This window comes from Sapajus apella, unplaced genomic scaffold, assembly GCF_009761245.1.
Source record: "Sapajus apella isolate SASKATOON/1434 unplaced genomic scaffold, GSC_monkey_1.0 scaffold144, whole genome shotgun sequence".
In the NCBI taxonomy this organism is placed as follows: domain Eukaryota; kingdom Metazoa; phylum Chordata; class Mammalia; order Primates; family Cebidae; genus Sapajus; species Sapajus apella.
In genome coordinates this window covers 2,627,383-2,644,881 of record NW_022437084.1, presented here as the reverse complement: position 1 = coordinate 2,644,881, position 17,499 = coordinate 2,627,383, and the positions used below count along the sequence as shown (strand labels likewise).

General features: G+C 54.8%; 1 protein-coding gene across 7 annotated transcripts in view; it reads left to right on the top strand.

The window, feature by feature from the left end:
• The window catches only part of CPT1C (carnitine palmitoyltransferase 1C), a 20,721-nt gene extending 3,783 nt beyond the window's left edge, over positions 1–16,938 (top strand). For 2 of the 7 annotated variants that reach the window (XM_032264408.1, XM_032264407.1), the window contains 16 exons: positions 1,131–1,270; positions 3,195–3,366; positions 3,585–3,686; positions 3,866–4,003; positions 6,390–6,467; positions 6,697–6,976; positions 7,883–8,078; positions 8,210–8,392; positions 9,782–9,887; positions 11,165–11,281; positions 12,717–12,884; positions 13,119–13,253; positions 14,819–14,971; positions 15,713–15,826; positions 15,953–16,045; positions 16,625–16,938. In XM_032264408.1, coding sequence (XP_032120299.1) covers positions 1,131–1,270; positions 3,195–3,366; positions 3,585–3,686; positions 3,866–4,003; positions 6,390–6,467; positions 6,697–6,976; positions 7,883–8,078; positions 8,210–8,392; positions 9,782–9,887; positions 11,165–11,281; positions 12,717–12,884; positions 13,119–13,253; positions 14,819–14,971; positions 15,713–15,826; positions 15,953–16,045; positions 16,625–16,810 — 2,361 coding nt within the window. In that variant the 3' untranslated portion in view covers positions 16,811–16,938. The remainder of the gene's footprint in view (positions 1–1,130; positions 1,271–3,194; positions 3,367–3,584; positions 3,687–3,865; positions 4,004–6,389; positions 6,468–6,696; positions 6,977–7,882; positions 8,079–8,209; positions 8,393–9,781; positions 9,888–11,164; positions 11,282–12,716; positions 12,885–13,118; positions 13,254–14,818; positions 14,972–15,712; positions 15,827–15,952; positions 16,046–16,624) is intronic. The other 5 variants (XM_032264413.1, XM_032264411.1, XM_032264414.1 and 2 more) reach the window with 5 other exon arrangements.
• The last annotated feature ends 561 nt before the right edge of the window (positions 16,939–17,499 follow it).

Genomic DNA, 17,499 nt, shown 5'->3' with positions numbered 1-17,499 from the left:
TTTTTTTTTTTTTTTTTTTTTGGAGATGGAGTCTCACTCTGTCGCCAAGCTGGAGTGCAGTGGCATGATCTTGGCTCACTGCAACCTCCACCTCCCTCATTCAAGTGATGCTCCTGCCTCAGCCTCCTGAGTAGCTGGGACTACAGGTGGATGTCACCATGCCCAGCTAAATTTTGTATTTTTAGTAGAGACAGAGTTTCACCATGTTGGCCAGGATGGTCTTGATCTCTTGACCTCATGATCCGCCTGCCTCAGCCTCCCAAAGTGCTGGCATTACAGGTGTGAGCCAACGTGCCCTGCCAAATTTTTGTATTTTCAGTAGAGACGGTTTTTACCATGTTGATCAGGCTGGTCTTGAACTCTTGGCCTCAAGTGATCTGCCCCCTTGGCCTGCCAAAGTGCTGGGATTACCGGCATGAGCCCACACTGCTCTTGAACTGCTGCACTCAAGCGTCCTCCTCCTTGACCTCCCAAAGTTCTGAGTTTACGGGAGGGAGCCACCATGCCCAGCCTGTTCTGCCTTTGACAATCTCCCCTTTGAGGTCCTGCCTGAGAATATCCTCCTCCAGGTAGCCCTCTCTGATGCCTTCGAACTGTAACTTGCCAGCTCACAGCTCCCCTACAGCAATTAATTCTTACTGGCCAGGCGCAGGGGCTCACACCTGTAATCCTAGCACTTAGGGAGGCCGAGGCACGCAGATCACCTGAGGTCAGGACTTCGAGACCAGCCTGACCAACATGGAGAAACCCTGTCTCTATTAAAAATACAAAATTAGCTGGGTGTGGTGGCACATGCCTGTAATCCCAGCTACTCGGGAGGCTGAGGCAGAAGAATCGCTTGAACCCGGGAGGTGGAGGTTGCTATGAGCTGAGATCACGCCACTGCACTCCAGCTTGGGCAACAAGAACAAAACTCTGTCTCAAAATAAGTAAATAAATAAATAACCTTACTTCATTCCAGACTGACCTCCCTGAGGGCAGGGCCTGGGTCTCCCTGTTCTCCACTGGATCTTGAGCCTCTAGCTCAGGGCTCAGCGCACACTGGGTGCTCAACAGTGTCTGAGGATGGCACAGAACAGGTGCTCAGAGGAGAGGGCAGGTGATTGAATGGATGCCCTTTCCTCCCACAGAATGACTTTCTCACCGGTGTGTTCCCTGCCAGCCCCCTCAGCTGGCTTTTCCTCTTCAGTGCCATCCAGCTTGCCTGGTTCCTCCAGCTGGATCCTTCCTTGGGACTGATGGAAAAGATCAAAGAGTTGCTGCCCGACTGGTGAGGTTCCCCCCACTTCAGCCCAGTAGCCCCTAATCATTCTCCCTCCACCCAGTACGTTTCTCTGTCATTGGGTACCTGCTAACGAAAAATAACCTCTGAGACTTATTTTGGGTCAGATTAATAAAGGTATAGCATGAAGAAAAAGGAGGTGAGGCCAGATGCAGTGGCTCACGCCTGTAATCCCAGCACTTTGGGGGGCCAAGGTGGGCGGATCACTTGAGGTCAGGAGTTTGAGACCAGCCTGGCCAACATGGTGGAAACTTGACTGTACTAAAAATACAAAAATTAGCTGGGCATGATGGTGCATGTCTGTAATCCCAGCTACTCGGAGATGAGGCAGGAGAATTGCTTGAACCCAGGAGGCAGGGGTTGCAGGGAGCCCAGATGGCGCCCCTACACTTCAGCTTGGGAGGCAGAGCACAACACTGTCTCAAAAAAAAATTGTGAGCTTTGCTGGGTGCAGTGGCTCAAGCCCATAATTCCAGCATTTTGGGAGGCCAAGGTGGGAGGATCTCTTGAGCCCAGGAGTTTGAGACCAACCTGAGCAACGTGGTGAAATCTCATCTCTACTAAAAATACAAAAAGTTAGCTGGGTGCGGTAGCTCTCTCACCTGTGGTCCCAGCTACCCAGGAGGCTGAGGTGGGAGAATCACTTGAGCCCGGGAGGTCAAGGCTGCAGTGAGCTGAGATCAAGCCACTGCACTTCAGCCTAGGCAACCTCTGTGTCAAAAAAGAAAAAAGGCTGGGCACGGTGGCTCACGCCTGTAATCCCAGCACTTTGGGAGGCCAGGGCGGGTGGATCACCTGAGGTCAGGAGTTTGAGACCAGCCTGGACAACATGGTGAAACCCCATCTCTACTAAAAATGTAAAAATTATCGGGGGTGTAGTGGTACGCCCCTGCAGTCCCAGCTACTTGGGAGGCTGAGGCAGGAGAATCACTTGAATCTGGGAGGCACAGGTTGCAGTGAGATGAGATCTCGCCACTGCACTGCAGCCTGGGTGACAGAGCAAGACTCCATCTAAAAAAAAAAAAAAAAAAATTCCGGGAAGGCTAGATTTTACCCAGTGTACAGAGGGAAAGTGATTTTTTTTTTTTGGGGGGGACGGAGTTTTGCTCTTGTTACCCAGGCTGGAGTGCAATGGCACGATCTCGGCTCACCGCAACCTCCGCCTCCTGGGTTCAGGCAATTCTCCTGCCTCAGCCTCCTGAGAAGCTGGGATTACAGGCACACGCCACCATGCCCAGCTAATTTTTGTATTTTTAGTAGAGATGGGGTTTCACCGTGTTGATCAGGATGGTCTCCATCTCTTGACCTCATGATCCACCCGCCTCGGCCTCCCAAAGTGCTGGGATTACAGGCTTGAGCCACCGCGCCCGGCTAGGGAAAGTGATTTGACCCAAGTTCTCCAGGTGACATCTGCAAACTTTGCAAACAAACGTGTTGATTTCATGTAGCTTTAGACCAGCTTTTCCTAAACTTGAACTTGCATTGGACTCACCTGGATGGGATATTAAAATGCTGACTGGTGGACCCCGCCTGGAGAGATTCTGGCTTGTTAGGTCTCACAGGGGCCCAGGAATACGCATTTCCAACAAGCTCCCAGGCGCTGCTCCCAGGAGCCACCGTTTCAGAACTATTGTAATAGCTGGGAGGAAAGTGTCCCCTCAATAGAAACAATGGCTGTCATTTATTAAGCACCTACACCTACCAGTTTCCATGGAAAGTGACTTTGGAAGCTTGGTGCTGCCACAATGGGAGTGGCCTGGAGGGGGTGACAGAGCTCCTACTTTACAGATGACAAAAATGGGCTTCTCCATCTGACAGCCAAAAGACCAGAGCAGGGGCTGGAGGGGGCTGGAAGGGGGGGAGCTTCTGAGGCCAGGAGACCCAGGCCCAGTCTCTCTTTCTCTCCCTGCAGGGGTGGGCAGCACCACAGGCTCCGGGGGATCCTGGCAGCCGCGCTGTTTGCCTCATGTTTGTGGGGAGCCCTGATCTTCACGCTGCACGTGGCGCTGAGGCTGCTTCTGTCCTACCACGGCTGGCTTCTTGAGCCCCACGGAGCCATGTCCTCTCCCACCAAGACCTGGCTGGTATGGGAGGGGCACAGCCCTGCTCCGGCTCTCCTGGGACCCGCTTCTCTGTCCCCCTTTCTCTGTGGGTCTCTGTCCCCTTTTCTCTCGGGGTCGCTGATGCTCCGTCTCAGTCTCTGTGTCCTTCTCTTTGGGTTTCTGTCCCACTGTCGACCCCGCCCCCCTCAACCCCCTGGCCCCGGTGAGGGGTTAATGACCCCGTGACTCCTCTTCTCCAGGCCTTGGTCCGCATCTTCTCCGGCCGCCACCCGATGCTCTTCAGTTACCAGCGCTCCCTGCCGCGCCAGCCCGTGCCCTCTGTGCAGGACACTGTGCGCAAGGTGGGCGGGGTGCGCGGTGTGGGCGGGGCGTGACCGGGGTGGGCGGGGCGTGACTGGGGCGCGCGGGTGGGCGGGGCGTGACCGGGGCGCGCGGGTGGGCGGGGCGTGACCGGGGTGGGCGGGGCGTGACCGGGGCGCGCGGGTGGGCGGGGCGTGACCTGCGCTCTTCCCCTCTCCAGTACCTGGAGTCGGTCCGGCCCGTCCTGTCTGACGAGGACTTCGACTGGACCGCGGTCCTGGCGCAGGAATTCCTGAGGCTGCAGGCGTCGTTGCTGCAGTGGTACCTGCGGCTCAAGTCCTGGTGGGCGTCCAACTATGTGAGTCCCGCCACCGCCACCAAGGCCCCACCTGAAAGGCCAAGGGCGTGAGCTCGCCCTGCTGAACTTGCGAGGTCTGCGCCCCACAACGCGCAAAAAAACCCAAAAATATACAAATTAGCCGAGTGTGCTGCCATGCGGCCATAATCCTATCTGCTTAAGAGGCAGAGAATCGCTTAAACCTGGGAGGTGGAGGTTGCAGTGAGCCAAGGTCATGCCACTACAGCCTGGACAACAGAGCGAGACTCTCTCAAAACAAAGCAAAAAGAACAAAGGAGTTGAAGAGTGAACAGTGGTGGGAGAGGCCTGAGCTCCAGACTGAGGATCCTGGACTCTATCCTGGGCATACTAGGGAGGCATGGGAGGGTTTGTTGCCGGGAAGAGGCAGGGTCAGCTCTGGTGTGGGGGAGAGACTGGAGGGAGGAAGGCTGGAGAGGAAGCTACCGTGAGCCCTACCATTGTAGGTCAGTGAGACACTGTGTTGAGAATGAGAGGGGCAGGAAGAGGGTCTGCGGAAGAGCCCCAGCGGGCACCAACATGGCAAGGTCAGGTGGTCAACCTGAGGAAGGGGACGAAATGTCTGGAGAAGTAGAAGGGAATGTGGGCTTTGCTTTTCTAGTTAAATTTTTTTTTTTTCTGCACGCTTTTGGACAAGATTCTGTTTACACACACACACACACACACACACACACACACACACACGCACTTCTTTCTTCCCTTCTTTCCCTCCCTCCCCCCTCCCTCCCTTCCTTTCTTCCTTCCTTGCTCCCTCATTCCCTCCATTCCTCCTTCCCTTTCTTCCTTTCTTTTGCTTCCTTCTTTCCTTCCTTCCTTTTCCCTTCCTTCCTTCCCTTTCCTTTCTTTTTCTCTTTTCCTACCTCCCTTCCCCTCGTCGCTCCCTCCCCCTCGTCGCTCCCTCCCTCCCTCCCTCCCTCTCTCTCTCTTTTCTCCCTCTCTCTTTCTCTCTGTTACTTTCTTTCTTTCCTCCTTCTTTCTTGGAAGGGGTCTCACTCTGTCACCCAGGCTAGAGGGCAGTGGCGTCATCATGGCTCACTGCAACCTTGACCTCCCAGGCTGAAGCTGTCCTCCCACCTCGGCCTCCCGAGTAGCTGGGACTATAGGCATGTGCCACCAAGCCCAGCTAATCTTTAAGCTTTTTTGTAGAGGTGGGGTCTTGCTATGTTGCCCAGGCTGGTCTCAAGGATAGCTGGGATCAAGCTATCCTCCCACCTCGGCCTCCCAAAATGCTGGGGTAACAAGCGTGAGCCACTGCGCCTGGCCTGTATATTTTACTGTACCTCCAGGCCAACTGCCAGTAATAACACACATCATTATTTTATGTACAAGAAAAAAACCCTACAAGGCCAGCTGAAGTCTTATCATAGTTCTTTCAGTTGTGTTTTTCATTGTTTGAATTTTCTTATGCTACTGGCAAGGTAAAAAATTTCATGTATTTATACATATACATTATTTCACGTATTAATTGTTTTGTAAATTTTGCATTTATGTTCTGTTTATTTTTCTTTCTTTCTTTCTTTCTTTCTTTTTTTGAGGCAGAGTTTCATTCCTGTTGCCCAGTTGGGGGTAAGGTGGTGCGATCTCAGCTCACTGCAACCTCCACCTCCCAGGTTCAAGCGATTCTCCTGCCTCAGCCTCCTAAGTAGCTGGAATTACAGGTGCCCACCACCATACCCAGCTAATTTTTGTACTTTTAGTAGAAACAGGGTTTCACCATGTTGACCAGGCTGGTCTCGAACTCCTGACCTCAGGTGATCCGCCTGCCTCAGCCTCCCAAAGTGCTGGGATTACAGGTGTGAGCCACCTGGCCCATCCCTATTTTTTTTTTTTTTTTTTTGTATGAAATTTCACTCTTGTCACCCAGGCTGGAGTGCAATGATGCAATCTCAGCTCACTGCAACCTCTGCCTCCCAGGTTCAAGTGATTCTCCTGCCTCAGCCTCCCAAGTAGCTGGGATTACAGGCACACACCACCACGCCTGGCTAATTGTTGTATTTTTAGTAGAGACATGGTTTCATCATGTTGGTCAGGCTGGTCTTGAACTCCTGAGCTCAGGTGATCTGCCCACCTCAGCCTCCCAAAGTGCTGTGATTACAGGCGTGAGCCACCACGCCTGGTTGTACCTTGTTCTCTCCAACAGCTGTGTGATATCCTGTGTTATTCCACTGCCGGAGTGTAACAGGGTTTAGCTAACTGAACCCCCAGGGCTGGATTTCTAGGTGATTGCTAGTTACTGACTGTGATATAGCTGGCTTCTTTGGCTCTATCCTCCCTGCCTGACACAGGAACATTCGGGGGCTTCCCTGTCCCGCTGTCCCTCCCCCAGCAAGGCCCTAGCCCCCTCACTGTGTCTCCCTACCCTGCTTAGGTCAGTGACTGGTGGGAGGAATTTGTGTACCTGCGCTCCCGAAATCCACTGATGGTGAACAGCAACTATTACATGATGGTGAGAAGGGGAGCGTTTCTGGAGCAGGGTGAGATTCCTAGGCCCTGGGTCTGGGGTTGAGGTACCTGGGTGGAATGTGACGTTCATGCTCAGTCAGCTGGATCTGGACGCACAGGCTGGGATTCATCATTCTGTCCTGTTTTGGGGTCAGGACCTGTGTTTGGGTCAGTGGCCCCATTGGGGCAAACCTGATCACGGGCGTTTTGCCGTCCCCTCTGCTGGTCCCCAGGACTTCCTGTATGTCACGCCCACACCTCTGCAGGCAGCTCGCGCTGGAAACGCCATCCATGCTCTCCTCCTGTACCGTCACCGCCTGAACCGCCAGGAGATCCCCCCGGTAAGAGGGGCCCAGTGGGCTAGGGTGGAGCTGTGGTCCTGTGGCGTGGGTCCTGGAAAGCAGCTCACAGCCCGCGGTTTCCTGCAGACTTTGCTGATGGGAATGCGTCCCTTATGCTCTGCCCAGTACGAGAAGATCTTCAACACCACGCGGATTCCAGGTGTCCAAAGAGGTGAGACTCCTCCCATCCCCACTGATGGGGGGAGAACAATATCGTGGCTAAGAGCATGCTTTCTGGAGTCCACCTGCCTGAGTTAGGGTCCATCACTTCCTTGCTGTGTGACCCTCTGCATGTTATTACCCTCTCTGGGCCTCGGCTTTCACTAAAGCAGGATAATAATAATGGTACCTAGGGGTGGGCACAGTGACTCACACCTGTAATCCCAGCACTTTGGTCGGGGGGCAAGGAGGAGCATTGTTTAGGCCAGGAGTTCAAGACCAGCCTAGGGCAGCGTAATGAGATCCAGTCTATAATAAAATTTAAGAATTAGTCAGGCATGGTGGTATGTGCCTGAGGGTCCAGCTACTCAGGAGCCTGAAGTGGAAGGGTCACCTGAGCCCGGGAGGGTTCGGCTGCAGTGAGCCGAGAGCATGCCACTGCACTCCAGCCTGGATGACAGAGTGAGACTCTGTCTCCAAAACATGAGTAAATAAACGTTCTAGGGTGCTGACGATTACTAGGGTGCTTTGAACAGTTGACAGCACCTAAGAAGTATGTAATGAATGATTGTTATTTGGTGGCTCATGCCTGTAATCCCAGCACTTTGGGAGGCTGAGGCAGGCCATCATGAGGTTAGGAGTTTGACACCAGCTTGGCCAACATGCTGAAACTCCATCTCTACTAAAAATACAAAAAGTAGACAGGTGTGGTGGCATGTGCCTGTAATCCCAGCTACTCATGAGGCTGAGAAAGGAGAATCGCTTGAACCCGGGAGGCGGAGGTTGCAGTGAGCCGAGATTGCACCACTGTACTCTAGCCTGGGCAACAGAGCGAGAGCCTGTCTCAAGAAAATAAAAAGGTCATTGTACTTCTGTGGCTGGCCTTCCTGCCCCTACGCTTCTGCCAACACCACCCTAGACTACATCCACCACCTCCACGACAGCCAACATGTGGCTGTCTTCCACCGAGGCCGATTCTTCCGCGTGGGGACCCACTCCCGAAACAGCCTGCTTTCCCCGAGGGCCCTGGAGCAGCAGTTTCAGCGAATCCTGGATGATCCGTCACCGGCCTGCCCCTATGAGGAACATCTGGCCGCTCTGACCGCTGCTCCCAGGTAGGGGTCAGGGATCAGGGGTCAGGGCTTAGGGGCTCTCAGGGGTCGCCAGTGTCCTGCGGCTGTGGAAGGGCAAGGGTGGGGCTGGGTGGCTGGGTAGGGTGGACTCAGACACATCTCGGGCCCTCCAGGGACACGTGGGCCCAGGTGCGGACGTCCCTGAAGACCCAGGCGGCAGAGGCCCTGGAGGTGGTGGAAGGGGCTGCTTTCTTTGTGTCACTGGACGCTGAGCCCGCGGGGCTCACCAGGGAGGACCCGGCGGCGTCGTTGGATGCCTATGCCCATGCCCTGCTGGCCGGCCGGGGCCATGACCGGTGAGTCAGTCGTGGGATGGAGCCCCCAGAGGTGGCACCCCAGAATCCAGTATGAGACCTAGGACCCCCAATGCAGCCTGACCTGGGAGCCCACACCTGCAGAGAGCTGAGGACCCCAGACCCAATGCTTTGGAACCTGGAGACCTCTGACTTGGGGAACCCCTCGATCTGGGATGCATGACCTGTATCCCAGACACAGTGACCCCCAAATCTGAGACTCCCAAAACCCTGAGCTGGACCCTCAGACCCAGAGAACCCCTCAATCTGGGACCCCAGGTTCAGAACCCACACTCAGCATCCCACATCCAGGGACCCCAGACCTGAGGACCACCAAACCCAGGACTCCTAGGCCCCGGGACCCCAGACTTGGAGACCTCAGCCTCAGAACTTGAACCATTTAATCCTCAGGCCTTAATGCAGGTACCCCAACCCATGGCCCTAGACCCTGACTTCCAGACCTAGAGATTCTCAGGCCTGGCAGGCACTGAATTCCTAGGCCCAAGGGAGTCCCGCTGACTTCCCAACACCCCCAAAAGCCTTGAACCTTCCTCAGCAAGTTCCCTAAAAATCTCCAAACTCTAGACCGGGCGTGGTGGCTCACGCCTGTAATCCCAACACATTGGGAGGCTGAGAAGGGCAGATCACCTGAGGTCAGGAGTTCAACACTGACCTGACCAATATGGTGAAACCTTGTCTCTACTAAAAATACCAAAATTAGGCTGGGCAAGGTGGCTCATGCCTATAATCCTTGAGAGGCCAAGGTGGGAAGATCACAAGGTCAGGAGTTCAAGACCAGCCTGGCCAGTATGGTGAAACCTCGTCTCTACTAAAAATATAACTAGCCAGGTGTGGTGGTGGGTGCCTGTAGTTCCAGCTATTCAGGAGGCTGAGGCAGGAGAATCGCTTGAACCCCGCAGGTAGAGGTTGCAGTGAGCCGAGATCATGCCATCGCACTCCAGCCTGGGCAACAGAGCAAGACTCCACCTCAAAAAAGCAAAAATTAGCTGGGCATGGTGGTATGTGCCTATGGTCCCAGCTACTTGGGAGGCTGAGGCAGGAGAATCACTTGAACCCTCAGCTACTCGGGAGGCGGAGGTTACAGTAAGCAGAGATGTTGCCACTGCACTCCAGCCTGGGTGACAAGAGTGAAACTCCATCTCAAAAAAAAAAAAAAGACAAAAAAAAATCTCCAAACTCTAAATCCCAGACATGTCTTGGAGACCTCCAGAGCCACTACTGGGGACCCCCAGTGGTGTGGAGATCCCCACACCAGCACCTGATGGCACCCCACATCTCCCCATCTAGAAAACTCCCTCAAGTCCCTCAGAAAGCACCCCGAGTTTTCCCTGCCCTGCTCTCTCGGTGACCCCTCTGAACTCTCCCCGACAGCTGGTTTGACAAATCCTTCACCCTAATCGTCTTCTCCAATGGGAAGCTGGGGCTCAGCGTGGAGCACTCCTGGGCCGACTGCCCCATCTCAGGACACATGTGGGAGGTAGGGCAGCCAGCACTCCCTGGTTCTGGGGACCCCTGCCCTATCTCTGAAGACTGTCCTCTCCAGGGCCTTAGGGTCAGAAAAAAAAAAAAAAAAAACTGAGGTTCAGGGAGAGGCAGAGGCTGGCCTAGGGTCTCCCAGCAAAGAAAGGGGTCTAGGATGAGGATTTCCCTTTGATGAGCTGGTAAATGGGGCTCAGAGAAAGGAGGTGATTTTCCCAGAGTCACACATCAAGGAGTTACAGAGCAAGAAGATGACTCCAGGCTGGGCACAGTGGCTCACACCTGTAATCCTAACGCTTTTGGAGGCCAAAGTGGGCGGATCACAAGGTCAGGAGTTTAAGACCAGCCTGGCCGACATGGTGAAACCCTGTCTCCACTAAAAATACAAAAAAAAAAAAAAAAAAAATTAGCTGGGCGTCGTAGCAGGCACCTGTAATCCCAGCTACTCCGGACGCTGAGGAAGGAGAATCACTTGAACCTGGAAGCAGAGGTTGCAGTGAGCCGAGACCACACCATTGCACTCCAGCCAAGACTCCAGAACAAGACTCTGTTTCTTTTTATTATTATTATTAATTTTTTTTTTGAGACAGAGTCACACTCTTGCCCAGGCTGTAGTGCAATGGCTCGATCTCAGCTCACTGCAATCTCCGCCTTTTGGGTTCAAGCAATTCTCCTGCCTTAGCCTCCCGAGTAGCTGGGACTACAGGTGTGTGCCACCACACCCAGCTTAATTTTTTTTTTTAATTTTATTTTTGACAGACGGGGTTTCACCATGTTGGCCAGGCCAGTTTTGAACTCCTGACCTCAAGTGATCCTCCCATCTTGGCCTCCCAAAGTGCTAGGATTACAGGAATGAGCCACCAGCCCAGCCTGAGACTCTGTTTCAAAAAAAAGCAAAAACTAGCCAGGCATGGTGGTGCATGCCTGTGGTCCCAGCTACTCAGGAGGCTGAGGGAGGAGGATGGCTCGAACTCAGGAGTTTGAGGCTGCAGTGAGTTATAATTTCACCACTGCACACCAGCCTGGATGACAGAGCAAGATCCTGTCAAAAAAAAAAGAAGTACAGGGACAGTAGACACCAGTTGAGTATTGGTAATACTCTATTGGTTCTTCATGAACATGAACCTCACTGAGGCCCCATCTGTGAACATCAGAGGTTTCTGTTTCTCAGCGACTGCCCCCACCCCAAAAAGAGACATATGACAAGAGGTCCTGGGTTAGATGGCCTCAGTCCACAGGGCGGAAGGGACTCTGACAGCCTCTGTTTGCCCACAGTTCACTCTGGCTACAGAATGCTTTCAGCTGGGCTACTCAGCAGACGGCCACTGCAAGGGACACCCGGACCCCACACTACCCCAGCCCCAGCGGCTGCAATGGGACCTTCCAGACCAGGTGAGGCTGGGTTTCTGGCCTTTCCTCCAAGTTCCAAGATTCCTAGCGTTGACACCAAACTCATTCCCACCCCCAACTGATACCCACACTTCCCCCACCCTCGAAATCAGGCCAAATGCATCCACAACCTCTAACCCCAACCCTAACCTCATCCGTAGCCCAAACTCCAACCCTCCTCCCACTACCAATCCCATCCTCAACTCCAGCCCCATCTCTACCCTCTTCAGACTCAAAACCACCACTGTCCAACCCCAGCGCCAACCCCACTCCATTTTCCTTCTAAATTCATCTCCATGGCCAATCCCATCCCAACACCACAACTACACCTCAACTGAATCCCACATTCATGCTAACTCCATCCCATACCCAACTGCAATCCCATACCCAACCCCAACCCCATATCCAACCCCAACCCCGTACCCAACGCTAACCCTGTACCCAACCCCAACCCCGTACCCAACCCCAACCCTAACCCCATACCCAACCCCAACCCCATACCCAACCCTAACCCCGTACCCAACCCCAACCCTAACCCCATACCCAACCCCAACCCTAACCCCATACCCAACCCCAACCCTGTACCCAACCCTAACCCCGTACCCAACCCTAACCCCGTACCCAACCCCAACCCCGTACCCAACCCCAACCCCAACCCCATACCCAACCCCAACCCCATACCCAACCCCAACCCAACCCCGTACCCAACCCCAACCCCGTACCCAACCCCATACCCAACCCCAACCCCGTACCCAACCCCATACCCAACTCTAACCCCGTCCTGTACTCAACCCACCTCCAACCACAACCCATGCCCAACTTCACTTCCATACCCAACCCCCTTCCCTGTTCCATTCCCAAACCACTCACTCCCACCTCCATCCCCATCCCCAACCCCAGCTTCAACTGTGGCCCAACCACAATCTTGTAATCCTGTTCCAGTCTGCACTGCTATTCCTATCCCCATCTTTTTTTTTTTTTTTTGAGATGGAGTTTCACTCATGTTACCCAGGCTGGAGTGCAATGGCGCGATCTCGGCTCACTGCAACCTCCGCCTCCTGGGTTCAGGCAATTCTCCTGCCTCAGCCTCCTGAGTAGCTGGGATTACAGGCACGTGCCACCATGCCCAGCTAATTTTTTTTTTTTGTATTTTTAGTAGAGATGGGGTTTCGCCATGTTGGCCAGGCTGGTCTCAAACTCCTGACCTCAGGTGACTCGCCTTGGCCTCCCAAAGTGCTGGGATTACAGGCGTGAGCCACGGCGCTTGGCCCGATCCCCATCTTTAATCTCATTCTTCTGTTCTCTTCTCTTCTTTGTCCCCATTTCCACATTCTGCCCCAACCCCAACTCCACGTCCACCTTCGCTTCCAGCCTCATTGCTGGCTTTCACGCTGCCCCCATCTGTAACCCCAGCCATCCTTCTTCCCTCCTGCCCCTGCAGATCCACTCCTCCATCTCTGTAGCCCTGCGGGGAGCCAAGATCTTGTCTGAAAATGTTGACTGCCACGTCTTTCCATTCTCCCTGTTCGGCAAGAGCTTCATCAGACGCTGCCACCTCTCTTCAGACAGCTTCATCCAGATCGCCTTGCAGCTGGCCCACTTCCGGGTCAGTTGGGTTCCCCAAGCACAGCCCCCTCAGGATTTCTGTCCACCCGAGCCCCACAACCTGCCCCTCCACAGTTCCTTGTGGTCATTGCCATTGCGGGTCTACCATCTTGGATTCTCTCTCCCAACCATTCTTGGGCTGGCTGGAGGAGGCTGGAGGTCTGGACAGAAATGGGTCAAGTCTATACGACTTCCTGAGCCCAGCTGACAGCCTCCTCTCCTCCTCGTCCCCCAGGACAGGGGTCAATTCTGCCTGACTTATGAGTCGGCCATGACGCGCTTGTTCCTGGAAGGCCGGACAGAGACGGTGCGGTCTTGCACGAGGGAGGCCTGCAGCTTTGTGAGAGCCATGGAGGACAAAGAGAAGACAGTGGGTATAGGCCTCGCTGGAGGCTTCAGTCATTGCCGTGTTCTCACTCGTCCACTTGCAAACATTGATGGGAACTACGGAAGCCAGGCTCCACGATGGGCACGAGGGAAAGGGATGAATCAGAACTGGCCACTGACTTCAAAGAGCTCACTGATGGGGGGAGACAGCCCAGCTTAGTGTGATATCTGCTTTCATGGTGGTCTCACGGGACACTGGGAGAGCACCCAAGAAGGAACTCCATTTCTTTTCTTTTCTTTCTTTTTTTTTTTTTTTTTTTTGAGAGGGGGGGTCACTCTTGTTGCCCAGGCTGGAGTGCAATGGCGCGATCTCGGCTCACCGCAACCTCCGCCTCCTGGGTTCAGGCAATTCTCCTGCCTCAGCCTCCTGAGTAGCTGGGATTACAGGCACGTGCCACCATGCCCAGCTAATTTTTTGTATTTTTAGTAGAGACGGGGTTTCACCATGTTGACCAGGATGGTCTCGATCTCTTGACCTTGTGATCCACCCGCCTCGGCCTCCCAAAGTGCTGGGATTATAGGCGTGAGCCACCACGCCCAGCCGTTTTTTTTTTTTTTTTTTTTTTTTTGAGACAAAGTCTCTCTCTGTTGCCCAGGCTGGAGTGCAGTGGCGTGATCTCGGCTCACTGCAACCCCTCTGCCTCCCGGGTTCAAGAAATTCTATTGCCTCAGCCTCCTGAGTAGCCGGGACTATGGGCATGTGCCACCACGCCTGGCTAATTTTTTGTATTTTTGGTAGAGATGGGGTTTCACCATGTTGGCCAGGAGGGTCTCGATCTGACCCCGTGATCCGCCCGCCTCGGCCTCCCAAAGTGCTGGGATTACAGGCTTGAGCCACCGAGCCCGGCCTCCCATTTCTTTTTTTTTTTTTTTTTGACACAGAATCTTGCTCTGTCACCCAGGCTGGAGTGCAGTGGTGTGATCTTAGCTTACTGCAACCTCCACTTTTCAGGTTCAAGCAGTTCTCCTGCCTCAGCCTCCCGAGTAGCTACGATTACAGGCACACGCCACCATGCCCAGCTAGTTTTTTTGTAGAGATGGGATTTCACCATTTTGGCCAGGCTGGTCTCGAACTCCTGACCCCAGGTGATCCCCCCCCCAGCACCCCACCTTGGCCTCCCAAAGTGCTGGCGTGAGCCACAGCGCCTGGCCAGGACTCCATTTTTGCAACGTAACTCTGCCCATTTAACCTCTACGTGACCTTGTGACCTTCCTTTGTGACATTTCTCATACCCTCTCTGCCCAGATCCCACCTGCCCTGCACCTCTGCGCCCTCACCCCACACCTACAAGGTACTGTGGTTCTGTGGAAGGAGTTTGGGCTCTGGGGTCAGACACACCTAGGAACCCTCCTGGCTCCCCTGGCTGTGTGAACCTGGACACATGATTTCCCCTCTCTAAGCCTCAGTTCCCCATCTGTAAAATGAGGTTGATATTTCCACCTTGCAGGGATGTGGCAAGCTGGGTTGAGGCCAGGTATGCTGCGGGCCCAGCACTAAGTCGACTTCCTGTCTTTCCATGACCTGTGACCATGACCTGGGGACCCCAGGACCCACAGTGCCTCGCCCTGTTTCGCGTGGCAGTGGACAAGCACCAGGCTCTGCTGAAGGCAGCCATGAGCGGGCAGGGAGTGGACCGCCACCTCTTCGCGCTCTACATCGTGTCCCGATTCCTCCACCTGCAGTCGCCCTTCCTGACCCAGGTTGGGGCACAGGGAAAGGGTTAGAGAGGGAGGTGGGAGATCGTGGAAGAAGGGAGAGGCTTCAGGAAAGGAGGGTGTTGTTGGAAAAGGGCGCATCAAGGCCGGGCGCAGTGGTTCACGCCTGTAATCCCAGCACTTTGAGAGGCCGAGGTGGGCGGATCACTGGATGTCAGGAGTTGGAGACTAGCCTGGCCAACAGGGTGAAACCCCGTGTCTACTAAACATACAAAAATTAGAGGGGCCACCACATTAGGTGGTGGGCGCCTGTAATCCCAGCTACTTGGGAGGCTGAGAGAGGAGAATCCCTTGAACCCAGGAGGTGGAGATTGCAGAGAGCCCAGATCGCACCACAGCACTCCAGCCTGGACAGGGCAAGACTCTGTATCAAAAAAAAAAAAAAAGGAGGGTGATGTTGGAAAAGGACGCACCAGCAGAGACGCCAGAGAGAGCAGGGGCAAGAAAGGCGGAAGGCAGAGAGGCTAAGGGAGCAGAGCGAAGGGGAGAGGGTCAGAGCAGGGGCTAGGCAGAAGGGGCGTGGTCATAGGAGGGGCGTGGTCTGTGGAGGGGAGAGGGACGGTTGGTGGGAAGAGGGGGGTGTGGCCAGAGGGGCGTGGCCAGGAGGACGGCGTGGTCAGGGAGAAGGTCGCCGGGATTTAGGGGTGAGAAGGGGCCAGGGAAGTAGAGCCAAGGACCAGACCTGCAGATTTCTGTCCCGCACATGTGATGGTCTTGTGTCCTCAGGTCCATTCGGAGCAGTGGCAGCTGTCCACCAGCCAGATCCCTGTTCAGCAAATGCACCTGTTTGACATCCACAATTACCCGGACTATGTTTCCTCGGGCGGTGGATTCGGGCCTGTGAGTGGAGCTGGGGGCGCGGCCCCTAGACGCTAAGGAAAGAGGGGGCTGGGGGCCGGCACGCCTGCGTAGTGGGGGAGGAGGGCAGCGGAGCTGTTTTCTTCCCTTCACTCTCTCCGACTCCAGGCTGATGAGCATGGTTATGGTGTTTCTTATATCTTCATGGGGGATGACATGATCACCTTCCACATCTCCAGCAAAAAGTCAAGCACAAAAACGGTGAGACAAACGTGTGTACCCACCAACTCCCTCTTTCCTCGGGAACCAGGAGTCCAGGCCCCCAGCCCCTCCTCCCTCAGACCCAGGAGTCCAGGCCCCAGCTCCCTCCTCCCACAGACCCAAGAGTCCAGGCCCCCAGCCCCTCCTCCCTCAGACCCAAGAGTCCAAATCCCTAGTACCTCCTCCCTCAGACCCAGGAGTCCAGGCCCCCAGCCCCTCTTTCCTCAGACACAGGAGTCCAGGCCCCCAGCCCCTCCTTCCTCAGACCCAGGAGTCCAGGCCCCAGCCCCTCCTTCCTCAGACCCAGGAGTCCAGGCCCCCAGCCCCTCCTTCCTCAGTCCCAGGAGTCCAGGCCCCAGCTCCCTCCTCTCTCAGACCCAAGAGTCCAAATGCCTAGTACCTCCTCCCTCAGATCCAGGAGTCCAGACCCCCAGCCTCTCCTCCCTCAGACCCAGGAGTCCAGGCCCCAGCTCCCTCCTGCCTCAGACCCAGGAGTCCAGGACCCCAGCCCTCTTATTTCTCAGCCTCCAGGATCCCGTCTCCCAGCTCCCCCTGACTCTGACACGGTTATTCTTCCAGGACTCCCACAGGCTGGGGCAGCACATTGAGGATGCCCTGTTGGATGTGGCCTCCCTGTTCCAGGCGGGGCAGCATTTTAAGCGCCAGTTCAGAGGTTCAAGGGAGGAGGACTCGAGGCGCAGGTGCGGATTTCTTTCCCGCCAGACTGGGGCCTCCAAGACATCTATGACATCCCCTGAAATCTGACTCCTTCCAGCAGGCAGCAGGCCTCCCCTTGGGAATGAGGGTGACGATGGCCACCTCTGGGATGGCACAGGACAGGTTAGCCTGTTTGGCAACCCCACATCCAGGCCAATAAAGATGTGTGAGCTGGGTGTGTGGTGTCTGCTGTGCTCGTGGGCAGGTCAGGGAAGAGGTGAGGACCAGGGTGGGGGAGGACAGATGCTCCCATCCATTCCCAGGCCCAGCCAGGGATTCCCAGTGGCAGTCACAACTTCAACCACAGCTCACAACACCTGCTTAGTGTCCTCCATGTCCATCTTCGTTCTTACCAATCAAACACAACCTCACAGTTTCTCCTGAGCCTAATTGCTGCTGCCCCAGCACCACCATCTACCTCAAATCCATCTCCAAACCTAAAGATCCAGCCACCTCGACTGACAATCCCCAAACAAGCCGGGCATGGTGGCTCACACATATAATTCCAGCACTTTGGGAGGCTGAGTTGGTCAGACCGTGAGGTCAGCAGATCCAGACCATCCTGCCCAAAATGGTGAAACCCCATCTCTACTAAAAATACAAAAGTTAGCTGGATGTGGTGGCATATGCCTGTAATCCCCGCTAGTCAGGAGGCTGAGGCGGGAGAATCACTTTAGAGAGTCGGAGGTTGCAGTGAGCCAAGATCATGCCACTGCATTCCAGCCTGGGTGACAGAG